At 42.0% G+C, this 20,023-nt stretch overlaps 5 protein-coding genes across 5 annotated transcripts; 3 read left to right on the top strand and 2 right to left on the bottom strand.

Annotated features, from left to right (window-relative positions):
- Positions 1 to 371: 371 nt before the first annotated feature.
- LOC128258432 (procollagen-lysine,2-oxoglutarate 5-dioxygenase) lies at positions 372 to 10,045 on the bottom strand. The gene is given in 12 exon segments (XM_052990033.1): positions 372 to 930; positions 1,268 to 1,702; positions 2,063 to 2,189; positions 5,516 to 5,641; positions 5,697 to 5,798; positions 6,062 to 6,138; positions 6,140 to 6,316; positions 6,375 to 6,662; positions 6,664 to 6,907; positions 6,967 to 7,106; positions 8,622 to 8,707; positions 9,676 to 10,045. Coding segments are annotated over 12 exon segments (2,196 nt in total). The 5' UTR covers positions 9,785 to 10,045; the 3' UTR covers positions 372 to 645.
- LOC128258433 (immunoglobulin domain-containing protein oig-4) lies at positions 2,283 to 3,398 on the top strand. The gene is made up of 6 exons (XM_052990034.1): positions 2,283 to 2,564; positions 2,624 to 2,727; positions 2,783 to 2,864; positions 2,929 to 2,996; positions 3,059 to 3,134; positions 3,214 to 3,398. The coding sequence occupies exons 1-6, from the start codon at positions 2,474 to 2,476 to the stop codon at positions 3,294 to 3,296; spliced, it is 504 nt and encodes a 167-aa protein (XP_052845994.1). The 5' UTR covers positions 2,283 to 2,473; the 3' UTR covers positions 3,297 to 3,398.
- LOC128258434 (immunoglobulin domain-containing protein oig-4) lies at positions 4,171 to 5,390 on the top strand. The gene is made up of 2 exons (XM_052990036.1): positions 4,171 to 4,659; positions 4,774 to 5,390. The coding sequence occupies exons 1-2, from the start codon at positions 4,480 to 4,482 to the stop codon at positions 5,080 to 5,082; spliced, it is 489 nt and encodes a 162-aa protein (XP_052845996.1). The 5' UTR covers positions 4,171 to 4,479; the 3' UTR covers positions 5,083 to 5,390.
- A 628-nt stretch (positions 10,046 to 10,673) lies between the features above and the next one.
- On the bottom strand, positions 10,674 to 15,052 carry LOC128258778 (ubiquitin-protein ligase E3A). Its single transcript, XM_052990645.1, has 8 exons — positions 14,628 to 15,052; positions 14,315 to 14,569; positions 13,004 to 13,854; positions 12,698 to 12,939; positions 12,066 to 12,626; positions 11,816 to 11,997; positions 11,260 to 11,752; positions 10,674 to 11,199 (listed from the first exon to the last, which is right to left on the bottom strand). The coding sequence occupies exons 1-8, from the start codon at positions 14,678 to 14,680 to the stop codon at positions 10,861 to 10,863; spliced, it is 2,976 nt and encodes a 991-aa protein (XP_052846605.1). The 5' UTR covers positions 14,681 to 15,052; the 3' UTR covers positions 10,674 to 10,860.
- Positions 15,053 to 16,560: 1,508 nt separating this feature from the next.
- LOC128258779 (protein FAM91A1) lies at positions 16,561 to 19,900 on the top strand. The gene is given in 3 exon segments (XM_052990646.1): positions 16,561 to 17,740; positions 17,742 to 18,528; positions 18,589 to 19,900. Coding segments are annotated over 3 exon segments (2,790 nt in total). The 5' UTR covers positions 16,561 to 16,717; the 3' UTR covers positions 19,569 to 19,900.
- The last annotated feature ends 123 nt before the right edge of the window (positions 19,901 to 20,023 follow it).

The following is a 20,023-nucleotide window of genomic DNA, read 5'->3' as shown; positions in this document are numbered from 1 at the left end:
GGCCAGCTGATGTAACAGAGTTCTTACAGACAACATTAAGTTAACAGAGGCACTGTGGAGCATTTATCAATTTTAATGGAGAGTAAATGTAGGGTTGTAAGAAAGATACAAAAGATTTTAACTTGTTAAAATTTAAGCCTGTTAAAAAAATAATTAAAAACAGTTGACTATTTATGGTCTTAATAACAAAATTATAAACATGCGATTCCACGGAATTTGTAAAATATAAATAGTATTTATTTTTCTAAATTGAAATAAACTCCTGAGCATAACAATATAATTGAATTAAACTAAATAAAATGTATTATTGAAGGCATCTGTTTACCTTTGGCTAAAGCATTACAAATTTTTTACACCCAGAAACTACAATATTTATTTTAATTAATAAACGAATTAATTTATTTAGTCAAACATTGAACACTTTGCACTTGGTAAAAAACTTACAGTTAACTTAAGGCTGTAACAGTTTTATCGAGGGACCATAAAGCTGTCGATCTCAAAGTAGTATATTAAATCATCAGAAACTTAAGGCCCGAGTCCGATGTCGCAATTCCATCGGCACAAATCGTTCATTGGGCTTAGATGCAGTTCTTTGGAGTGGCCGATATGGCAGTTTGATAAAGAGTATTAGTTCTAGTATTTCCCCTACGGATCAATAAAGGAAATCATAATGTAGCGGGTGCCATTGGTCACGAGTAGTCCCTCGTGGTAGTGAGTCAATCGACCCGGGTGCATCAGCATCCAACCCTTCCTAGTATTCGTCACGGAGCAGTTGTATCTTATGAATCGACAGCCACCTCCCTCGTAGTCGATGCCTGCCCGGTTCATCGCGATGTTGATGGTGTACGTTGAGGAGTCGTGGTGGGGCCGCAGTGAAGGCTGCTCATCCGGCCGATAGCGTACCATGAAGTTCATCAGGGAGCGAGGCGGCTAAAGAACATAATAGAGATCACATTAACAAAGGTTTATTTTTCTAAATTGTTACTTAATTTCAATATTCTATGTATAATAAGGATACAGCTTAGATTAAAAGTGTTAGGAAAACTTTTTAAATTTAGCTTTAGAAGGATTTCTTAAGTGTCAGATCAAAAGGTAATATTTAACTTAGATAAGCACTATGTATAAGAAGTTGTATATCCTAAGCTCTTTCGAAGATAATTTGTTTTTTTATTCTAACATTTATAAGATTTTGTATCTTAATAAAAGAAATACAACATTTTTAAGGTAACTTTTTTTTCGATGGTATTAACCACAAACAGTTACTTACATTGTGAAAGTAACCGGTGAAAACGCGCTCCTGCAGCGGACGCACGTACATCTGAAGGAACTTGAGATAGAGCTGCTCCAATCCCACCTGCTTCATGTGGATGTCCCGCGTGGGCACGGCCTCGTATCCGCCTTCCAGACGGCTGTCGCTATTGCTCCCGTCTGACCAGGTGTTATGCGCCTCCATGATGGCCACCAAGTCGTCGCAGAACGCTTCCGTCACGATCTGGAACCAGTAAACATCCGTACACGGCTGCGGTATCTGGTAGCTTTCGTTCAGCTGAAGCGAGTAGTTCGGGTGTATGTACTTCTCCGCCCAATCGCGCCGGTTGCTAAACAGTGTATGGAAGTCCGGACGTGTCACGGTACTATTGAAGTAATCGGCGTTGACCAAGTGGCCGAAGTACCGCAGATTGCTAATATACATGAAGACACCCTGTGGAGAGGCATAGACACATTCATAGTTAGTTACTTAATTTAACATGGCACGTTTGCTTTATAACAATTAAATAATGATTGCCATATTACTAAAATGTATTTAAACCCAAGTTTCTAAAAAGAAATGTTTACCACTCGAGAAGTATTTTACAATAACCATAACTTTTCATAAGACAAAGGTTTTCAAATAATAACATTTTTAAAGACATTTTGACAAATCCAAAATAACTTTCTTAAGCATTTTTTATACTCTTATTTTTAATGTGTATATTTTTTTTTTTCATCATCTTTAATTTAGAAACTTGAGAGTTTTTACTGATAGTTTAGTTTTCATAGTTTTGAAAATCTTTTAACTTACCGCATTTCGAAGTGACTGACACATGGCCATGTCGGGATCAAACTCGTTATCCTTGAAAGTGATGGCATCGAAGGCAGTGTTTTTAACCAGATAAATGCTCGTGACATGGGGCACGTTAAAGATTCCACTGCAAATGGAGAAAAATAAAAGTGATGAATGACATAGCCAAAACAGTGCAACCGATAAAGACGAGGGCAAAATAATAGCGATATTCAACTGATTTGCAACAATGTGGCGAAAATGGAAAGTGACGTCGCACCGACACAGAAGACCCAGCCCCCCACAGAAATCCACTTAACTCAATCAAAATCCGCATATTAGAACAGAGTGGATGGCGTTTTGCTCAGATGTCGGGAGCGCAGTTTGAAAACAACATTCACCGCAGGCGATCGAAATCACGGCTCGACAATAATGCCTCGTGGCATCTGGAAGCTCGATCGGATCGTACTCCTATGCCTCTGCTTCTTGATATTTGGGGATCTCATCTATATAGCAGCCCAAAGTGAGTGATCCAAACGCACAAAAATATCGTTAGTTGATAAAAATCGAATATCATCACAGGAAGTACTGCCGGAAAAACGGAGCGTCGAAACTATACGGGTAAAAAACCCGTGGTCATACAACATCGATCACAGGATGCCGTCAACTATTATGATCATGAAAATGTAAGTCAGCCAAAGATAAATTACAGCTTTTAAAATTATATTTAATGTTTTACAGGGAGCTAAGATCATAAAGTCATCGCATTTCGAATTGGACTATACCCTGGGACGCAAAATAACCTTCTTCTGCATGGCTCAAGGTTGGAGTAAAAAGCTTGTATTACTAAAATCAATTGTTTATATCTTGTTTTGGCCTTTTTTTAGGCAACCCACGACCAACTATCACCTGGTTTAAGGATGGAGCGGAACTCTACCAGCACCGATTCTTTCAGGCAATGACAAAAATATATTCTTTCGTAAATATATTGTGATTTTCTAATCTTTGTTTATCCAGGTACACGAATCTCATATAGAGACAAACATCGTTAAATCTAAAATGGAAATTGATCCAACCACGCAAATGGATGCTGGTAAGTACAATTTTTAAGAAATGATAGACTTTTAAAACTTAAAATTAATTTCTTCTATAAATCTAAATTTTTCTTTCAGGATTCTACGAATGTCAAGCTGACAACATTTATGCCATCGATCGTCGAGGCTTTCGCACGGATTATGTTATGGTTAACTTTTGAGCCAAGTTTACAATTTGTAACCTGTTTTGGATACTTTGAATTTTATGACTCTGTAAAACTTGACTATTAAATTCTTTAAAGCATACATTTAAACAAAAAATATTTAAAAATGCATTTTTTCGTCTCGCATTATGGAAGTTTAACATCTATTTGAGTCTGACCTTTCGTCGTAAGTGTGTGAATCTGTGTAGGTGTCTGTGAGTGCCAAAGTACGTTTGTGTGCACAAAGCCGACAAATTGACTCAATTACCCAATTCAAATGATTTTTTTGCATTTATTTTATTAAAATGTGTGAAAGCAAACCAAACAAACCGAGGCTTTTTGGTTCTAAAGTGTTGAGTGCTCCCTAGCCTTCAATAAGGTACAGTGGGGCAAAACGTTAAAGAAATCAATACAAAAGTAGCAAGGATTCGAAATACTATATAATAACATTTTTTAGTTAAAGTTTCTTAGTTATTTATGTAAAATATATTTTTAGCTAACAGATACGTAATCTTTTAAGTATTAAAAGGCAATTCTACCTTTTTAATATTTCATATAAATTTAAATAAAAAGTTTTGTAAATAAATACAAATAAATCTGATAAAAATTATAATTTAACATTAAATATTTGTTAAAAAAGAATAGAAACAATTAAATTTAAATATCGCATCTGCTTAATACTAATTGGCTGCATTTATTTACCACACTTAAAAAAAGTGTTTAAAAGGGAACTTTAAAAAAAATAATTTCTGCTGAAAAAATATTTTTAAAAAATGTATCCAAAACATAAAATGGAGTAAAGCTGTTTGAACCTGTCACCACTGTAAACTAGACCGAATCCCAGCAGTGGAAAGGGGTGCCATGAGCTTCTATGGCGAGCGATATCAGCAAGCGTCCAAATCAAATCAAGCTGGGAAATTGAGTGAAATATGGAAATGCGGCGATGAGAATGCCAACCCAGAACAAAAAACCGCGAGCGGCGAATTTCGAGAGCAAACCAAACGGATTAAATCCGCCGGACAATTGTGGCAAATTAGATGAGATGAAATGAGATGAGATGAGATGAGGATGAGCAGTGTGGTGCAGAGTCTAACCGAGTGGATCAGTCACCAAACGAGATTCGCACAGCACCGCCACCAGCAGCAGCAGCAGCAAAGCGATCGCGATCTCCGCCAGCACTGTATCCATTTTCCAGAGAGTCATGCAGGTCAAGTGCCTGATCATCTGCCTCGCTTTGGGGCTGCTCATGCTGGCCACGCCCATTTGCGAGGCGCGCCGAGGGCGTGGCCGTGGACGAACCAAGTCCAGGGTGCAGATCGGTCTGCCAATTACCGGAAAATATCGCGATCCGGAGTCTGATCAGTACTACAACAACAATAATGTGAGTAGTCGGTTGGAAAATGTGAGCTTAAAAGTTATTTCCGTTTTGTAACTTCATGTTTTCCAATTTGTAAGATCATTAATAAAGTTCTTGCGTCTTTGTTGCCTTTCTTAGGGCGCCAAAATCCTGCAAGCCTCGCACTTTGACCTCGAGTACGTTTTGGGCCACAAGATAGCCTTCTTGTGCGTGGCCAAGGGCAATCCACGCCCACACATCACCTGGTACAAGGACGGAGCGGAGATCTATCAGCATCTCTACATGCATGTCCACGAATGGCGCATCGGCGACGACAAGGTCAAGTCGAAGATCGAGATTGACCCTGCCACCCAGATGGACGCCGGTCTCTACGAGTGCACTGCCGACAACATGTACTCCATCGATCGGCGCAGTTTCAAGACAGATTTCTCCATTGCCTTCGACTGATCGACTCTATTCTGTGTCCCTACGTTTTGCATTTGCTACACTTGGCAAATGATTTTAGCAAATCATTCGAAGCCAGATTAAGCTTTTTTTTTAATTTTGAAATATAGTTTCAAAAGAGATCTTATCAATTAATAAAAAGAAAATGTACAGAACATTTTATTGTCCGTAAATTTGTAAAGCCAATTTTAAAGAATCGCTATATAAAAAAATACAATAATATGCATAACATAAGGGTTTGCAACCAATTATTGTATGAACTAGTTTTTTTGTAACAACATTATTTTCGTATTGTAATACATCAAAATAAATGTGGGATTATTATAAAAACAAAATAAAAGTTGAAGTAAAATAAATAATTGTTTAAATAAAAAAACCCAACCCTTACAAGTAGGAAACAAATTATACAGGGTAGATCAGAGATTTTTTTACTTACATTAATTCGCCCTTTACAATGTCCACGTAGTCGTGCGACCTGGCATAGTAACCTCCGTCGGAGAGGGCGCCCCAGAAGTTGCTCCATAACTCGTCGTGTTTGGTGAAAAGCGGTGCCACGAATTGCCTGGAAGTGGATAATTATTATTTTGGAAAATCGGGCTACAGAAGCCTTGACCCACTTGTTCAGTCTGAGCAGCTCCCGGAGCACCTCACTGTCGTCGATGTGCGCATCTGCGTCCACATAGAATATGTAATCGCTGTGGTGGAGTCGAGCCTTGTCCCTGGAAAATTAGCATATATTAGAACCCTATTTATTTTTAAGACATAGTTTATCTCTTCAATAAAAATATATATCACCAATTTTATATAAGAAATTTAAAATAAATCTGTTTCTAACTTAAACTTTTTTCTATTCATTAAAGGTAATATAATATAAATTTTAAGGTAGAAAAATCTTTGAAATGGAGTTCTTAGTGTCAGCCAATGAGTAACTTAAATTAATTAATATATGCTGAGACCTAAAAGGCACACTTTAAAGACTTACAGGGCCAACTGCCTGCCTTGACGCTCGTCCAATTCGTCCGTAGAAAGCGTGTACTTGGCAGTTGCATACTTATCGCCAGTGTTTGTTCACAAAGGACCTGCTGTCATCGTCGTGGAAAGGAATGTTGCTGTAGATGAGCAAGTGCAGCTTTTCTTTAGGATAGTTTATCTTCTCGATGCCTTCGAGGAACTGATCGAAGAATGGCACGGCTTGTGTGACCATCAGAGCCAAAGAAATCACAGGAAGATCTTTCTCCTAAAAAGTATAATCAAATTTAATCTTCACATGCATGAACAAACTGGAAACCACTCACATCCAAGTCCAATAAATTTTCCTGGCAAAACAGGCAAACGCCGTTGAAGGTCCTGGCCAAATAATTGCCGTATGCATTGAGATCCACCTTGCTCAGTCCGTTTCCATGTATAATAACCGGAGTGGTCATGAAATCCACATTCTGCAGGACACCCTGATTGCTATCGAGATCCACTTTGAGCTTAACATCGTTCTTGGCCCCATGAAGGTTTTGGAATAGCCTGGATTGTGTGTCCAACTTAATGCCTAACTTGTTCCGTTTGGCCTCGTCAAGGAATATCTTGGTGAAAGTACAGCTGATCGTCGGCAGTGTCCTCAATGGGATCCTCCAGTAGGGCATAAACCTGTGGTGCATAGCCAATAAAGGCTCCCGAGTTGAGGAATCGGGAGGCCTTGCCCTCCACCTCCGGATAATCATCGGTCAGACTTTTATCGGGCCAACAGAATTTCTCGGCTGAAAAAAGCAGCTTGGCCCCCGATTCCTTGAACTTTTCCGCAATCTCTTCCAGCGTTGCAGTGATGATAACATCGTAGCTAAAAAATGTAATTATGTTCAGTAAAGATTGCTACATTTTTTCATTTATAAAACTCACCTGTCTGTGAAGAGTATTATTATTTCAGGATCATTTTTGTAGGGCGCAATGGCTTCGCGCAGAAGATTTAGCTTAAAACCGCCGCCGGGTTTTTGCATATCTCCCCCTTTCCATTCTTGTCCGAGACCGAGAGTAGTTCCCTGTTTCAGATTAAATTATTATAATAATATTAACGAATTATATCTATTTTTATATCTAAAGGCAAACTGGATTATCAAACAGCATAACGATAAAGTATTGAAGCAGGTTGTTATGAATTGTATTATGAAGCGGTTGATATTTTAGTAGTAAGTTAAATCTACGTCTGTGGTTTGTTTGTATTCCACAAAAACTAACTGCCTTTACTGTGTCATGTTAATATTAAAAACTACAGGTATATTTAAATACTATTTATCATCATTAAATTATTTCATAATTCAATAAAACAAACAATTAGCAACTTAACAATAATAACTTACAATATAAATAATCGTTTAATGGAAAATGGTTTTAATTTTTTACTGATAAAAAAAACTCGAAAGCACAACCCCAACATAATTAATTTAGCTAACGCTTTGGGATCAAATAACTTTGGTCGCACAGTTCTCTAAATTCAAAAAGGAACAAAAAAATCAAAACAAAGGGGAGAGATCAGCTTCAGCTCATAAAAAAATGCCGGCAAAGCGAACTTATCAGCACATTTTGTTGTCGAACATTCGTTTTTGAATCGAAAAGATTCTGAGCTCTGAGCCGGCCGACAATGGAAAAGTGTCACATATTCTGGACTTGATAAGCGAAATCTCCCACCGATTTGGTGTAGAAAGTTCTAAGCTATCAACAGACAGACCGAGAACCAAAACAGAATAGTATAGTGCTAATTACCCCCGGCAACTGCACCGAAAACCGTCTGGACTACGTGATTTCAACATCTGTGCACTATATGTTGACTATATGTTGCCGTTGCCCCACAATGTCCAGCCAATCTCGGTGTTCCACATCAGAAAATCGGACGACAACGCCGGATGCTCGGCGAGCGGCATACATTTACAGATATACATACATATACCCACTATATACTAAGCAGACATTTAAACAATACAATGTTGCTTAAGTGTGCCAAGCCACCGAACAAGTCTCGGGAGTCTTTAAAAGCACACAAAAACACATATCATCCATATACTGGCTTTCAGTTCTTATCTATCTTACACTTATGATCTTGTTTATATACTAGTTTTTGTCTGGGAGACGTCAAATTAGAAATTCATCAATAAAAACAATTCAACTCATATTTGCATATAAATGGTTGGCCACAAATGTTCCTGAATCCATAAAAGTTTGCAAATTTTTTCCATGAAAAAAACCTAACTGTATTTGATGTGCTGAATTTGTATTTATTTTTATAGCTATTTGAGATGTTGACCTAATTAGTTTTTTTATAACTGATTTTAAAATATTTTTTAAAGTCTTCGTTGGTGTATAAAAACATTTTTAAAATAGAGTTAACAATTTATCAGGTTACCATATTCCACCTCTATCTAAATATATATTTTTTAACGATTCTTTGCTAAACCACAAAATACCACATCAAAGATTAAAGATATCCAGGTGAAAGACTTCGTGTCTTGATTTTAGATTGTTATAATTAATAAGAATTTAGCACTTAATGTGGGTCTCACCTCGATGTCGTAGACGCGTAAAGATCTATAGTATCGGGCATAGCCATCGGTGGGTTCAGTGGCCACAGTGAACACTTTGACTCTATCTGTGGGATACGGAGAAAACAGAAGATTTAAGATATTTAGATGGTTATCTATAGAATTATTCATAATAAATAATTATGTTTTTATTCGTATATTTATAACAAGAAATGTCGTAAGAAAATTTTATAACTTAAATACAATTCGTGCACGCTCTTTGAAATATTAACTTTTGTAATTAAATTAGTTCGTACCAATCCTTATCATACGATATATAATTTTATTATTTTATTTGTTTGTCCTAAGTAAGCTCTAGAGTAACCTAATATGATTTATTAAATACTGAAAATATGGTAATTGAATGCCAATAGAATGCCAAAAATTAAATATGTATTGTTTTGTCAAGTCGTTATTTAATGTTGAGCACAGTAACCGGTCATATGAATAAACCAACATGTTGAGCAGCTTTAAGCGGGAGTAAATTATAAATATGAAAAATAAACTAAATGAATATTCTAGATCTTCCATTTGAGATGCAGGTGCATCTGAATAATTGAATCTGCAACTGCTCCGTTTCCAGGCAATTCCAGAGTAAGCAACCGCAGGCATCAAAGCAAAATGAAAACCAAAACTATTCTAAAAGGCAAGGGGAAGTGAGATTCTGCAGGGATAATAAACAAATTCTCAGAGATGTACACGGTATATACACTGAAAAAAAAAAACTTACATGCGCAGTTCAAGTAAACATTACATATTTTATATTATTTTAAATTTTGGAGCAATGGCAAATGAAGATAAAATATATAATGAAAAAGATTTTTTGCTTAAATTTAAATTGAACATTTTGAAAATAATATTTAAAAGTTGTGTACACATAATGATAAGCAAGTTCATCAATCATATTATATACATTTTTCTTTCTGTGTATTGAGGGACTACGTGCGGGATGCACTTCAAAAGCCGCTCATATAAATGCAATATAATTTTCTATGTCTGCTGATGAACTCATTCTAGTTGGAACTTAAAAACAAACCATTCCAATTGGACTCCGGCGCTGCAGTGACGTCGGCGTCTGCGCTGGCGCTGGCTCTTTGGGACGTCACAGCCAGCAGCAAGAAGAACAATGCGCTTTGTTGTTGCATTTTAATTAAAGATGCTGGAACTTATTGTTCTCTGTCACTCCCTCACACAGGCAATCACTCGCGAACGGTGGAAGAAATATTCTATAGGACTCCTTGCGTTATACTAGTGACATTTTATTTTTTCCAAAAATGCTTGGCAAGTACAAACACTTTCAGATCCCGAAAAAGAACCGCCCGCAAGAAAATCAAAATCACGAAATAAATCGGCGAGCTCCGCTGCGGTCGAAAGTTGTTTTTGTTTTGATTTGCCTAACAGAAATGTACAAAAAATCCAACATTTTCCAAACACATACAAATACCCTAAAAAATCCACAACATGTTCCGACCCAGCTGTTACGGAATATGAGCTTTTCCCACTTTGTTTCCACTTGACTTTTTGCTATTTTATAGTAAATAGCATGCATTTGTTTTTGAATTCAAATTAACTATTTTTTTAGATTTTTTGAAAAAAAGATCATTTAAAAAAATTAAATGTTGGACCTTTTCTGTTGATTTATTTTTCAATTTATTAAAAACAAAAAAATCGCTTTGTTTGTCTACTGATGATTTATTAAGAAAATGGGTCTTACTCCTTTAGCCTTAGTTTACCCAACTCGAAGACGTTTTTATTCGAAATAGAGGTATTATTTTAAGTATAAAAGCCAGATATTCTTCTTAATAACATAGTAATACCCTCGGTAGCGACATTACATACGATGACAATAACTTCGGCGCACAACTTCAAATTTTATTTAGGAAAATATTCAGCGGGTTGCGACTTAAAATGTGGGTGATACATAGGTGAATGCACATAATGCGGTATGTGGTGTGTATTTACATTTAACTGGGCGACAAAGGGAAACAAAATCGCGTGTCCGTTCGGTCAGCTCGCTTGCCATCGCACCAGAAATTGAGCATATATAATTTGTATGTATATTGTCTCATTGAACAGGTCGTATCAAAAATAAATGGCAGAACCCAAAACGAACTCAAACCCATCAAAATCTTCTCCTTCTTCATCGCAGAGAGGTGGTATCAGTTCCGACAGTGACAGACTTGGACTTGGAGTTTAGACTTCGAGATGGAGAGTACACCCTCTACAGCATTCCGAAGCCCTTCGAGTAGTTGATGGCCTTCATCAGGCGCTCCTCCAGCTTTTCGCGATTGCTGTACTCGGGCAGGAGCAGCACGTTGAAGCAGGTGTGCGAGGTAGGCAGCCGGTCACTATCCGGACCGTGTCGCGTGATCAGGAGCCGCAGGCACTTCAGCCCACCCACCGGAACACGCGCCGATCCTGTGGTGAACTCGAGCAGCTTGCGTTTCGACTCGTTGGGCATGGCATGCACAATGCTCCAGAAATCCTGAATGATCTGTGTCTCCTCCGTGTATCCGCCCTCGTACTCTGTCGAGTGCTCCAGTTCCACAAAGTCGAACTCCTGCAAATGATATAATAGTTTATTAGTTGGTAAACAAGTATATAAGACAGAGCTACGTACGCGACTGCCGCAGACCAGCATCTCGATCTCCTCGGGCCGGAAGAGCAGCTTCAGTGGCGACTCATCCGTGACCATTTCAAAGCCCTTGCGGAAGGCATTGAACTGCTGCTGGATGTTCGTGTTCAGCAGGAAGTCACTGTACAGGTTCACGAACAGCTGCTTGTTGTGTTGGCCCACCAACACCTCCTTGCCATTCGGCATCAGCTCGTGCTCCACGATCTCCCCGAACACGTTGCTATAGCTAATCTTGAAGGTCTGGTCGAACACCTCCTCCATATCTTGGCCCTGATAGTCCAGCATGGACTTAAGACTCTTGTACAGCGTCGGGCTCCAGTCGTTGAGGTCCGCGAAGGTTCCGCAATAGCCCATCAGCTTGCGATAGACCACCATGGGAAAGTTAACGGCCAGGATCACGTTGTTATAGATGGCCAGACCTATAATGATCCCAATAAGAGTAAATTGAGCTCCGTTCTCGAAGGGTGTGGCATTGAACCTGCAAATTATGACAAATTAGTTATGTTTATTTTGGGAAATTAAAGAAATAAAGTCCACCTACCACATATTATTGGTTTCCTCCTGCTGTATAAACATCCCAAAGGCCGGGTTGAAAATCTCCTCCACGATTAGCTGGAAGAACTCTTTGGATACGCCACCTTCATCGATGCCCTGCTCGCCCACAAACTCGACCACTAACTGCTTCTTGAGATCCTTCGGATTGCTCATGGCCACCAGTTCCAGCTGCGAAAAATAAACGATAATTATAAGCAGGACTGTAGGAAATAAGATTCCAAAGTGAAAATACGCACCCCGATGAGCGCATCGTTGATAAGCTGGTCCCTGCGCACCGTCAACTTAAGGTCCGGCCGCGGAGTGCCATCCTGACCGTCCTGGCCGAAGTTGTTGAGAATCGAGTAGAGCGAGGAGTAGCGCTCGCTGTACATTCTCATCCGGCTGTCGTAGTACAAGGCATCCACCTTCGTCGCCGGCGTGAGGATAAAGGCGTATAGCATAAACGAAAAGTAGGTTGTCTGGCCAGAGCCCAGCTCGCTCTCCATGGCCAGTGTTTTGTAGGAGAGGTAGTCGTGGTGCATCTGGATGTTCTCGCTGAGCGCCTCGTTGTAGAACTCCTCCAGCGGCACCAGCGGTTTTCGGCAATCGATGGCCGACACCTGTAGCGCCTTCTCCAACTGGTCCTCGGCGAACTTGGGCATGTGCGGGTGCAGCACTGAACTGTAGGCGAACAGGTCGTCCTCCACAGTTACACTGCCAGATGCGGAGGTTTCCGCCGTTTCCGTGCGATCTTCCAGCGGCGCCCGGCAGGAGGGTCGTTCCAGCTCGCTGGCCAAGACATTTGCATAGAAGACAATCTGATTGAAGAGAAAAGCCGATGAGTTTTGAGCATTCCTCGCCATATGTAATGTTTAATCTGACTATTTACCTTCAATACTTTGGTGGCGCTGATAATGGCCCCGTTCTCACGCATTGACTCCTCGTCAAGGAGCACCTGCAACGTGATCTGCTGCTGGCAGGCGGCCACCAGCGCCTGAAGCTGATCCGAGCAATGGGCCGCCCAGATCCTGGCCAGACGCGCCTGTGCCTGCACTGGCATGGCCGCCGCCGCATGACACAGCTTTGGCAGCACCCTGTCCAGATAGTCCATGTCCACCACACTGTTGTTGGCTGTGGGGAAGTCATTAAAAATGAATTAAAGAACCCTTTACAGGGCAAAAATTTCAAAACTCACTGTTGGTGGCCAGGTCAAAGCAGATGACCAGACAGTGTATGACCTTCTCCCAGTCGGGTCGCATGTAGTGCACCCAGTCCGCCAGCTGGACAACGCTGCTGGTGAGCTTGTCATTGATGGTTCGCTTTCGAGAGCCGAAAAGAAGTCGCTGTACGCAGCGTAATCCGGGCAGATCCACCTGCGTGTCGCTGCTTTGCGACGGATCCTCCTCCGTCGTTGCCTCTGTGGGTTGAGTCATGGGCACGTCTTCGTCATCTGCCTCGGGCTCTGCGTCCGTTTCCGTTTCTACTTCAGCCACTGCTGAAGCACTTGGCAGTACCTCCTCCGTTGTCGCCTGCTCTTCCACTTGCTGTGAACTGTCCTCGTCTTTGTCATGTTCTCCTTCCAAAGTTCGTAGCTGCTCTTTGTTCAAAGCCTCCGGTGGATTGGCCAGCAGCTCCTGGAGACTACTAGATGCTGCTGGTTCTGCGCTGCGTATGAAGCTCTTGCTCAGTCGATCCACGCTGGAGAAGACATCGCCGATGGCGTGGCAAAGCCTGTCGTAACAATCCGCCGCCCTACATTGCTCGTAAAGAGCCATCAGGCTATTGGCATCCAGGCTCTGTACTGCCGGCAGGGTGGGTGTACATGGTTCCGAGTCGCCGGAGGAGGGTTCTATGCCCCTGAGATCCAGCGGTGGCACGCTCTGGACAAGATTTGAGCTGGAAACCGCCACTACCACGGCAGCTGGCGCACTCTGCGACTGTCTGCTGGTCGTGGTGGTGGTGCTGGCGGAGGTGATGGTGCTCGTCGAGCTGCCGCTGCTGCTGCTACTGCTGTCGTTCGGCGACAGCATGTCCACGTCCTGGGGGCTAAACGGGGGATTAGTAAATGTGTATAGGATTTGGGGGTAATACCAAGTCAGGTGCTAATAAAAAAAAATAGATTATGCCAGCAAAATCCTATTTTGTAATTTCAATAAATGGTGCTCAGCTTGTTAAGAAAATTGCATTAAAAGCAGAGAGACGCATAAGCAGATACACAAAATTTGGTTGGCATGAAGATTAAAGTTTGGTATTATGAAAGATTATTTTAAACTTAAAAAACCAACATTAAAGATCAACGATCAGTGATAGATCTGAACCTTTCCCTTAAAATTAAGTATACTTTTCTGTTAAGAAATCTTAAGGTCAGAAAATCTTAAGTTAAGAAATCCTATTGATTACAAAAAGTCTGAAACATATAGAATTCCCCTTCTTTTAGAAATCCTTTGAAGTTAAATGTGGAAAATTCCGACTTGGCACAACCCAATTGCTACGAAAAGATTCCAACCTGCTGGCCGCTGAGGTGGATGCCTCGCAGAGCTGTGCATCCTGGGAGAAGAGCTGCAGTGCCCTGGCGGCCACCTCGTTGGGCGTCATGGGCGCCACCTTGCCGCTGGAGGCGCAGTTGGCATTGGTGCAGTGGGCGTTCCCGCAACCGGACTGTAGTTGGTGGAAGTATCGCTGGATCAAGCTGCGCACCGCCGAGCGCTTCATTTCGGGCGTGGCCCGACCGCCTGCCGTTGCAGCTGCCGATCCCGATGCACTGGAGGGCAGGAATTTGGAATTAGTGCGTTGCGATTTGAGCGAAAGAAGCTATTCACCTGGAAACACCTGGCAGATGCTGCTCCTCCTCGCCGCCGCCGCCACCGCTCATCTTTGTTGAAATCTGCGCACTTTACGCCCCCACCGCCGCCGCCTCTTTCTTTGTTTGCCAAAGATATTGTGCCCCACGCGCAAAAAAAAAAAGGGTGCAAAAAAATCGATGTTGATGTCCCTTTTCTTGTGTCGCTGTGACCTTAAATTCTATAGCTGCCGCTGCTCTGTCGCTTCTTCTGCCGCTGCTACTGCCTTTGCTAACGGCACATCGAGCTTTGGAGGCCGGCTTCCTTATAATATGATATCTACCATATATGTATCAACGATTCATCACAATAATTTGACAATTTTGACTTTAGAACGCAAGTGTTTTTGAAGCGCAGGCAAAGCAATATTGAAAATCATCAGCGGACAGTGTTGCACGTCGCCAATTGTGCCTGTGTTGGCAACCGCACGAATAACTATCGCCGCGTTTATCGATACATTTTAGATCACTACCCAAAAGTTGACAAATTTTTAGATTAAACTAAGCAAAAAAGAAATGGTTTATTAAATTTTCTCTTAACTATTAAATAGTTTTGGTTCATTAAAAAACTCAGATCAAAATGTATTAGTTTGTAATCATCAATCATTTAAATGATTGTTGTTGGGAAGTAGTTTGTTCTAGAAAAAGTCCGTTTATTTTTTAGCACTAAATGTCTGCCTAAAGAAATGCATTGGGTTGTTAAGTCTTTAAAACAATTATTTTAAAACATTGAAAATACTTAAAACTCACATAGTTTTTCTCTGTGTACAATATATGTAATTAGTATTGCTTCAACAAACCAAATCCAATATAACTCAACAGGTGGGTCATCAATGAACCATAAATCATTGAACAAATTACCTTAGAATAAACCACTGTACTTCTAATTCCGGAGATATTGGACAACATACAAAAACTATCAAGTCATGCAGCTTACAAAATAGCATTTTATTTGTTGGTTGTATTATTTCCTTATAACGTAAATATTCATATTATTTAATATTTATTCACTAAACCGTAAAATTAAGTAATTTAATTTATTTTAGGAATCTGTTATCTTTAAGTTGACCAACTTTGTTTGCAAGAATCAAAGTACTTCAGTAATTGTGATTCACCAGTGTCGCTTAAAAGCCGTGAATCGGGAAAAAGTGGTTTTGAATTTTAACGCAACTTTTCTTCAACCATTGAACGATCTCACGGGAAGGATGCAAATATTGAAAAAAGCGAACGGTTATAAGCCGTGGCTGGTGGATAGGAAGTTGGATTTCTGCAAATTCCTCCGAAGACCTTACGATCCATATGTAATACTTCTTTTTAAATTTGCAAGGGAGTTTACCAACTTAAATCATTCTTGTCCTTTAATGGTACGTGTTATTTAAAAGCAAAAAAAAACGTTTAATAATAATTTTAAATTTCTGACATGAAGTCGTTTATAGTAAAGGATTTCTATCCAAGGCCAGCAGCATTCCTCCTACCTCTGCCCACTGGTGATTACATGATACATACTACCTGGATTACCCAAAAAACAACAATGCTTATTTTTGAACTTAGTTTTACGTTTATTGAAGACATCATTGCTAATAAAAATTTAAATTAAAGTCAACAGAAATGCTTGAATAATTTGTGGACAATTTTTTTTTAATTGTGCTCGAATTTAAAACCGAAAAAAATTTTGTTTAAAAAAATTTTACAAGACACTAAAATATTTCAGAGAAGCTTAATTTAAACCAATTTTTTAAAAAGTTTTTATAATTCGTCCAACGATTCTAACATTAATGATTAAATTAGCAGGTGACAGTCACCAAATTTAATATATTTTTCTTCTGACTTGATTTAAATAATTAAATTGTCAATATATTAGGGGCACCTAATAACCGAACTTTCAAATTTTCGATATAAATATCGACCAGTGTTGCGAAACACCCACGTTTTTTTTATCAGCTGTCGACGTTTCTTCGGCACAAAAAAAAACGAAAATAAAACGCATAAGGAAAATATTTGATTCCGGGAGCCGGATGCCATGGAATGAGCTAGTTTGACCAGCAGGAGAATCCCAATCCCAGTCCCGAGATGACGGAGCAAGAGGATTTGGCCAGCGGCGCAGGCAGTGCGTCCACGGGCTCGGGAAACAATTGCCAAAACCAGCTGCAACAATGCGTGCGTGGGAATGTCACCTGGGAGCTTTTGCCCGTGCACCTGCGGTCCGTGCTGCACAATAACCAGCGCGACTACGAGAAGTTTGTGTTTAACTACAGCCTGAAGAACCAGCTGCGATTTAGGGGCAACCTGGCCGCCAAGGTGTTCCGCCGTGAGCAGCGTTACTACGAGCTCTTGGTACAGAAGAGCATCAACGGGCTGGGGGCATTCCCCTATCACCTGGCTGATATCATAACCAAGGGCTTGAGAGTCACGCCCTTCAACTACTACCTGGATGTATTGGGACAGCTGCTGAGAAGCGACAAAAGCTATGACACATTGCCCAACTTTACGGCAGCCGACTGCCTTCGAGTGCTGGGCATTGGCCGCAATGAGTACCTGGCCCTGATCAGCGATCTGAAAACCCACACGCCACGCTCCTTGATCTTTGGCTCGCGGCCCAATCCGCTGGACTTCCTGCCACGCTTTCCCGTGCGCATCCACATCGAGCCCTGGTGGCGACTGGACATTGGGTATGTCCTAGAAGCGGACATCAGGTATCTAACGCCAGCGGAGAGAGGATTGCTCGACGATCTCATCGATTTTGGTGGCCAGCCGGCTGGGAAATGCGATCACGAGGTGGTGCACAGCCTGTACAGGAAGGGTCTGATCTATTTGGATGTGCCCATCAGCGGTGAGGATAGAATATCCATTCCACCGCTGCGCAACTTTGTGATGAACCGGGTGAGCGGCGATTACTTCGAGAATCTGCTGTACAAGATTTTTGTGAGTGCGGATGAGCACATGACCATCGCCGAGCTGGCGCACATGCTGCAACTGGAGCTGGATAGCGTGAAGCAGGCCATATCGTTCATCTGTCGGCTGGGCTTTGCCCATCGCAAGCAGGATCAGCTGAATCAGCCAAATCATTCCAGCTGGGAGGGTTACAACCAGCAAGCAAACACCCGAAACGCCGCAAATCACACCGCTGAATTACAACCTACATGCCAGTGGCAGTTTCGAGTTCGACCAGAGTCCCAAGTCCCCAAAGACCCCAAGGGAAAGGGAAAGGGAGAAGGACAAGGATAAGGACAGCAGTTCCATAGGCTATCTCTCCTCGGATGGCAACACCAGTGACTTCAGCTTTGCCAATCTGAATACCACGCCCCAGGAAAAGATGAACAACAGCGACGAACAGGAGCTGAGTTCGGAGCTGGAAACAGAGGATGTGGCAAAGCAGGCTGCTCCTTCTGTTACTGCTCTGCCGAAAAGCGGAAAGAGGGTGGGCTTCCTGTTCGACTCCACGCTCACCGCATTCCTCATGATGGGCAACCTATCACCTGGCTTAAAGAATCACGCTGTAACCATGTTCGAAGTGGGCAAGCTGTGCGAGGAGAGTCTGGACAGCTTTCTGGCTGAATTGGAGCAGGTTTCGCTTCTGGATGCGGAGGGCGAGGGTGACGTCTCCCGCTACTTTGCCCACGCCGTCATTCTGCGCTCTACCATCTGCTCACTGCGGCATTTGCTGCCAGGCGGGCTGGATCTGCTGCGATTGGAGTGCCTGGAGGGCTTGGATCGGCAGACCAGAGATCGCGTCCTGGAGAAGAAGTACAAGTTCATCATAGCAGCCTCGCCACTGACGGCGTCGCTTAGTCACACATTCAGCATTCCCTATTTTGGCCAATTCCTGCGCAGCTCCGATGTGGCGCCCATGTGGAGCAAGCTCTTTTACAACCATATCACAGGTACACGAACATTTTGAACATTAATACATTGAATATTTGGTAACTACTTAATGTGTTTAGGCTATGGACCGCCCAGTTTGCTGCTCTGCCGAGGAACTGTTCTGAAGGCCTTGCCCCGCTTGTTTTTGGGCTATGGAAAACTGCTGGTCAACATCCTGCACTCTGATTCGTATGTGCTCAACTCGGAGAATTTTCGCAACCTGAACGATCAGCTCAAGAACGGCTGTGTGCTGCTGCAGGGCTATGGAATCCGCACAGCCGGCGTCCTTCACTACGAGTCATTTCCATTCCAGCCGGCGGACACGCGCCAAGCCAAGTGGGCCGCCCATCGAGCCGTACGCAAACTGTCCAGCCTCTTGGACCTGCGCCAGCAGTGCGGCTTTATAACATTCCTGAACACTGGGGTGCCTGATCTCGGCTGCGAAGAGTACGAGCTTCAGGTGCGATTGAAGCCCGCGCAGCGCCAGAAGCGCTCTTCGATTGCAGCCCCCAGCAAACCGAACCATGTGCCAACCAACGAGGTGACCAGCTTTCAGTTGAAGAGCCCCGATGAAAACCACTTTGCTGCCACGCCGGAACATGGTCCGGCCAATGAGTTCACCTCGCCGGATTGCAGCCAAGTGCTGGCCAGCGAGTTGGCCAAGTGCAGCAGTCGTGCGGATCTGGTGTCGCAGAGTTCCGTGGAGATACCAATGGCTCTGGAGGAGATTGGCCAGGCAACAAACGAGGACGAGGACGACGATGCCACTGAAGAGTGGACCCTGCTGGACGTTAGTTTTGGCGTGCCACTGTTCGATGTGGATACCAATACGAGGATTTGCGAGCAGTTGGTCCAGGGACTCTGCAGCGATGCTAATTTGGAGGCATTGCCTGCGGCGGCCAGCCAGGCGCAGGTTCTATTCCTGAACTTTGTGCAGCAGTGCCTGTACTTCGAGGACGATCCGGTCGGACAGTCAGTGCAGGCCGCCAGGCCACTTCCGCATCCTAGGATCAACCTGGCCTTCGAGAACGGACATGTGGGCCACTGGAACGGGCGCTAAGTTGCATTCCCCAAGTATTCCGCATTCCTTTTACTTTCCCAGTTACTTATCAGTTTGTGTACAGTTGGCGGACCGATTTATAAGCAAACAGATTTATATTTATATATACGTATATATAACCGCTACCGCATTCACATATGCTAACCATCAGCCAAGTCAGCATCGCAGTCTGAAAGTTTGCGTTCGTTTTTTATTAGTTTTGTAAGCTCCCAGGGGTAGACAGAAAGATAAAGATTGGTTTTGTGCCCTCCAATCATATACACATGCATAGCTTACATACCAATACATATAATCATGTATGTCTGAATAAATGCAATTTTAAAACTTAAAAATTGATTGTATCTAAAATTAACCACCTGCAAATTAGTTTGAAATCTGATTAAGAAAGTGGGTATTTTGATAAGGCTTCAAAATGGATAAAATTAACAATTTCTAGTTGTTATCTATTGATATCT

Source organism: Drosophila gunungcola (genome assembly GCF_025200985.1).
Source record: "Drosophila gunungcola strain Sukarami chromosome 3L unlocalized genomic scaffold, Dgunungcola_SK_2 000003F, whole genome shotgun sequence".
NCBI lineage: Eukaryota > Metazoa > Arthropoda > Insecta > Diptera > Drosophilidae > Drosophila > Drosophila gunungcola.
Note: the sequence above shows the minus strand (reverse complement) of the source record. Positions and strands in the feature narration are given on the sequence as shown.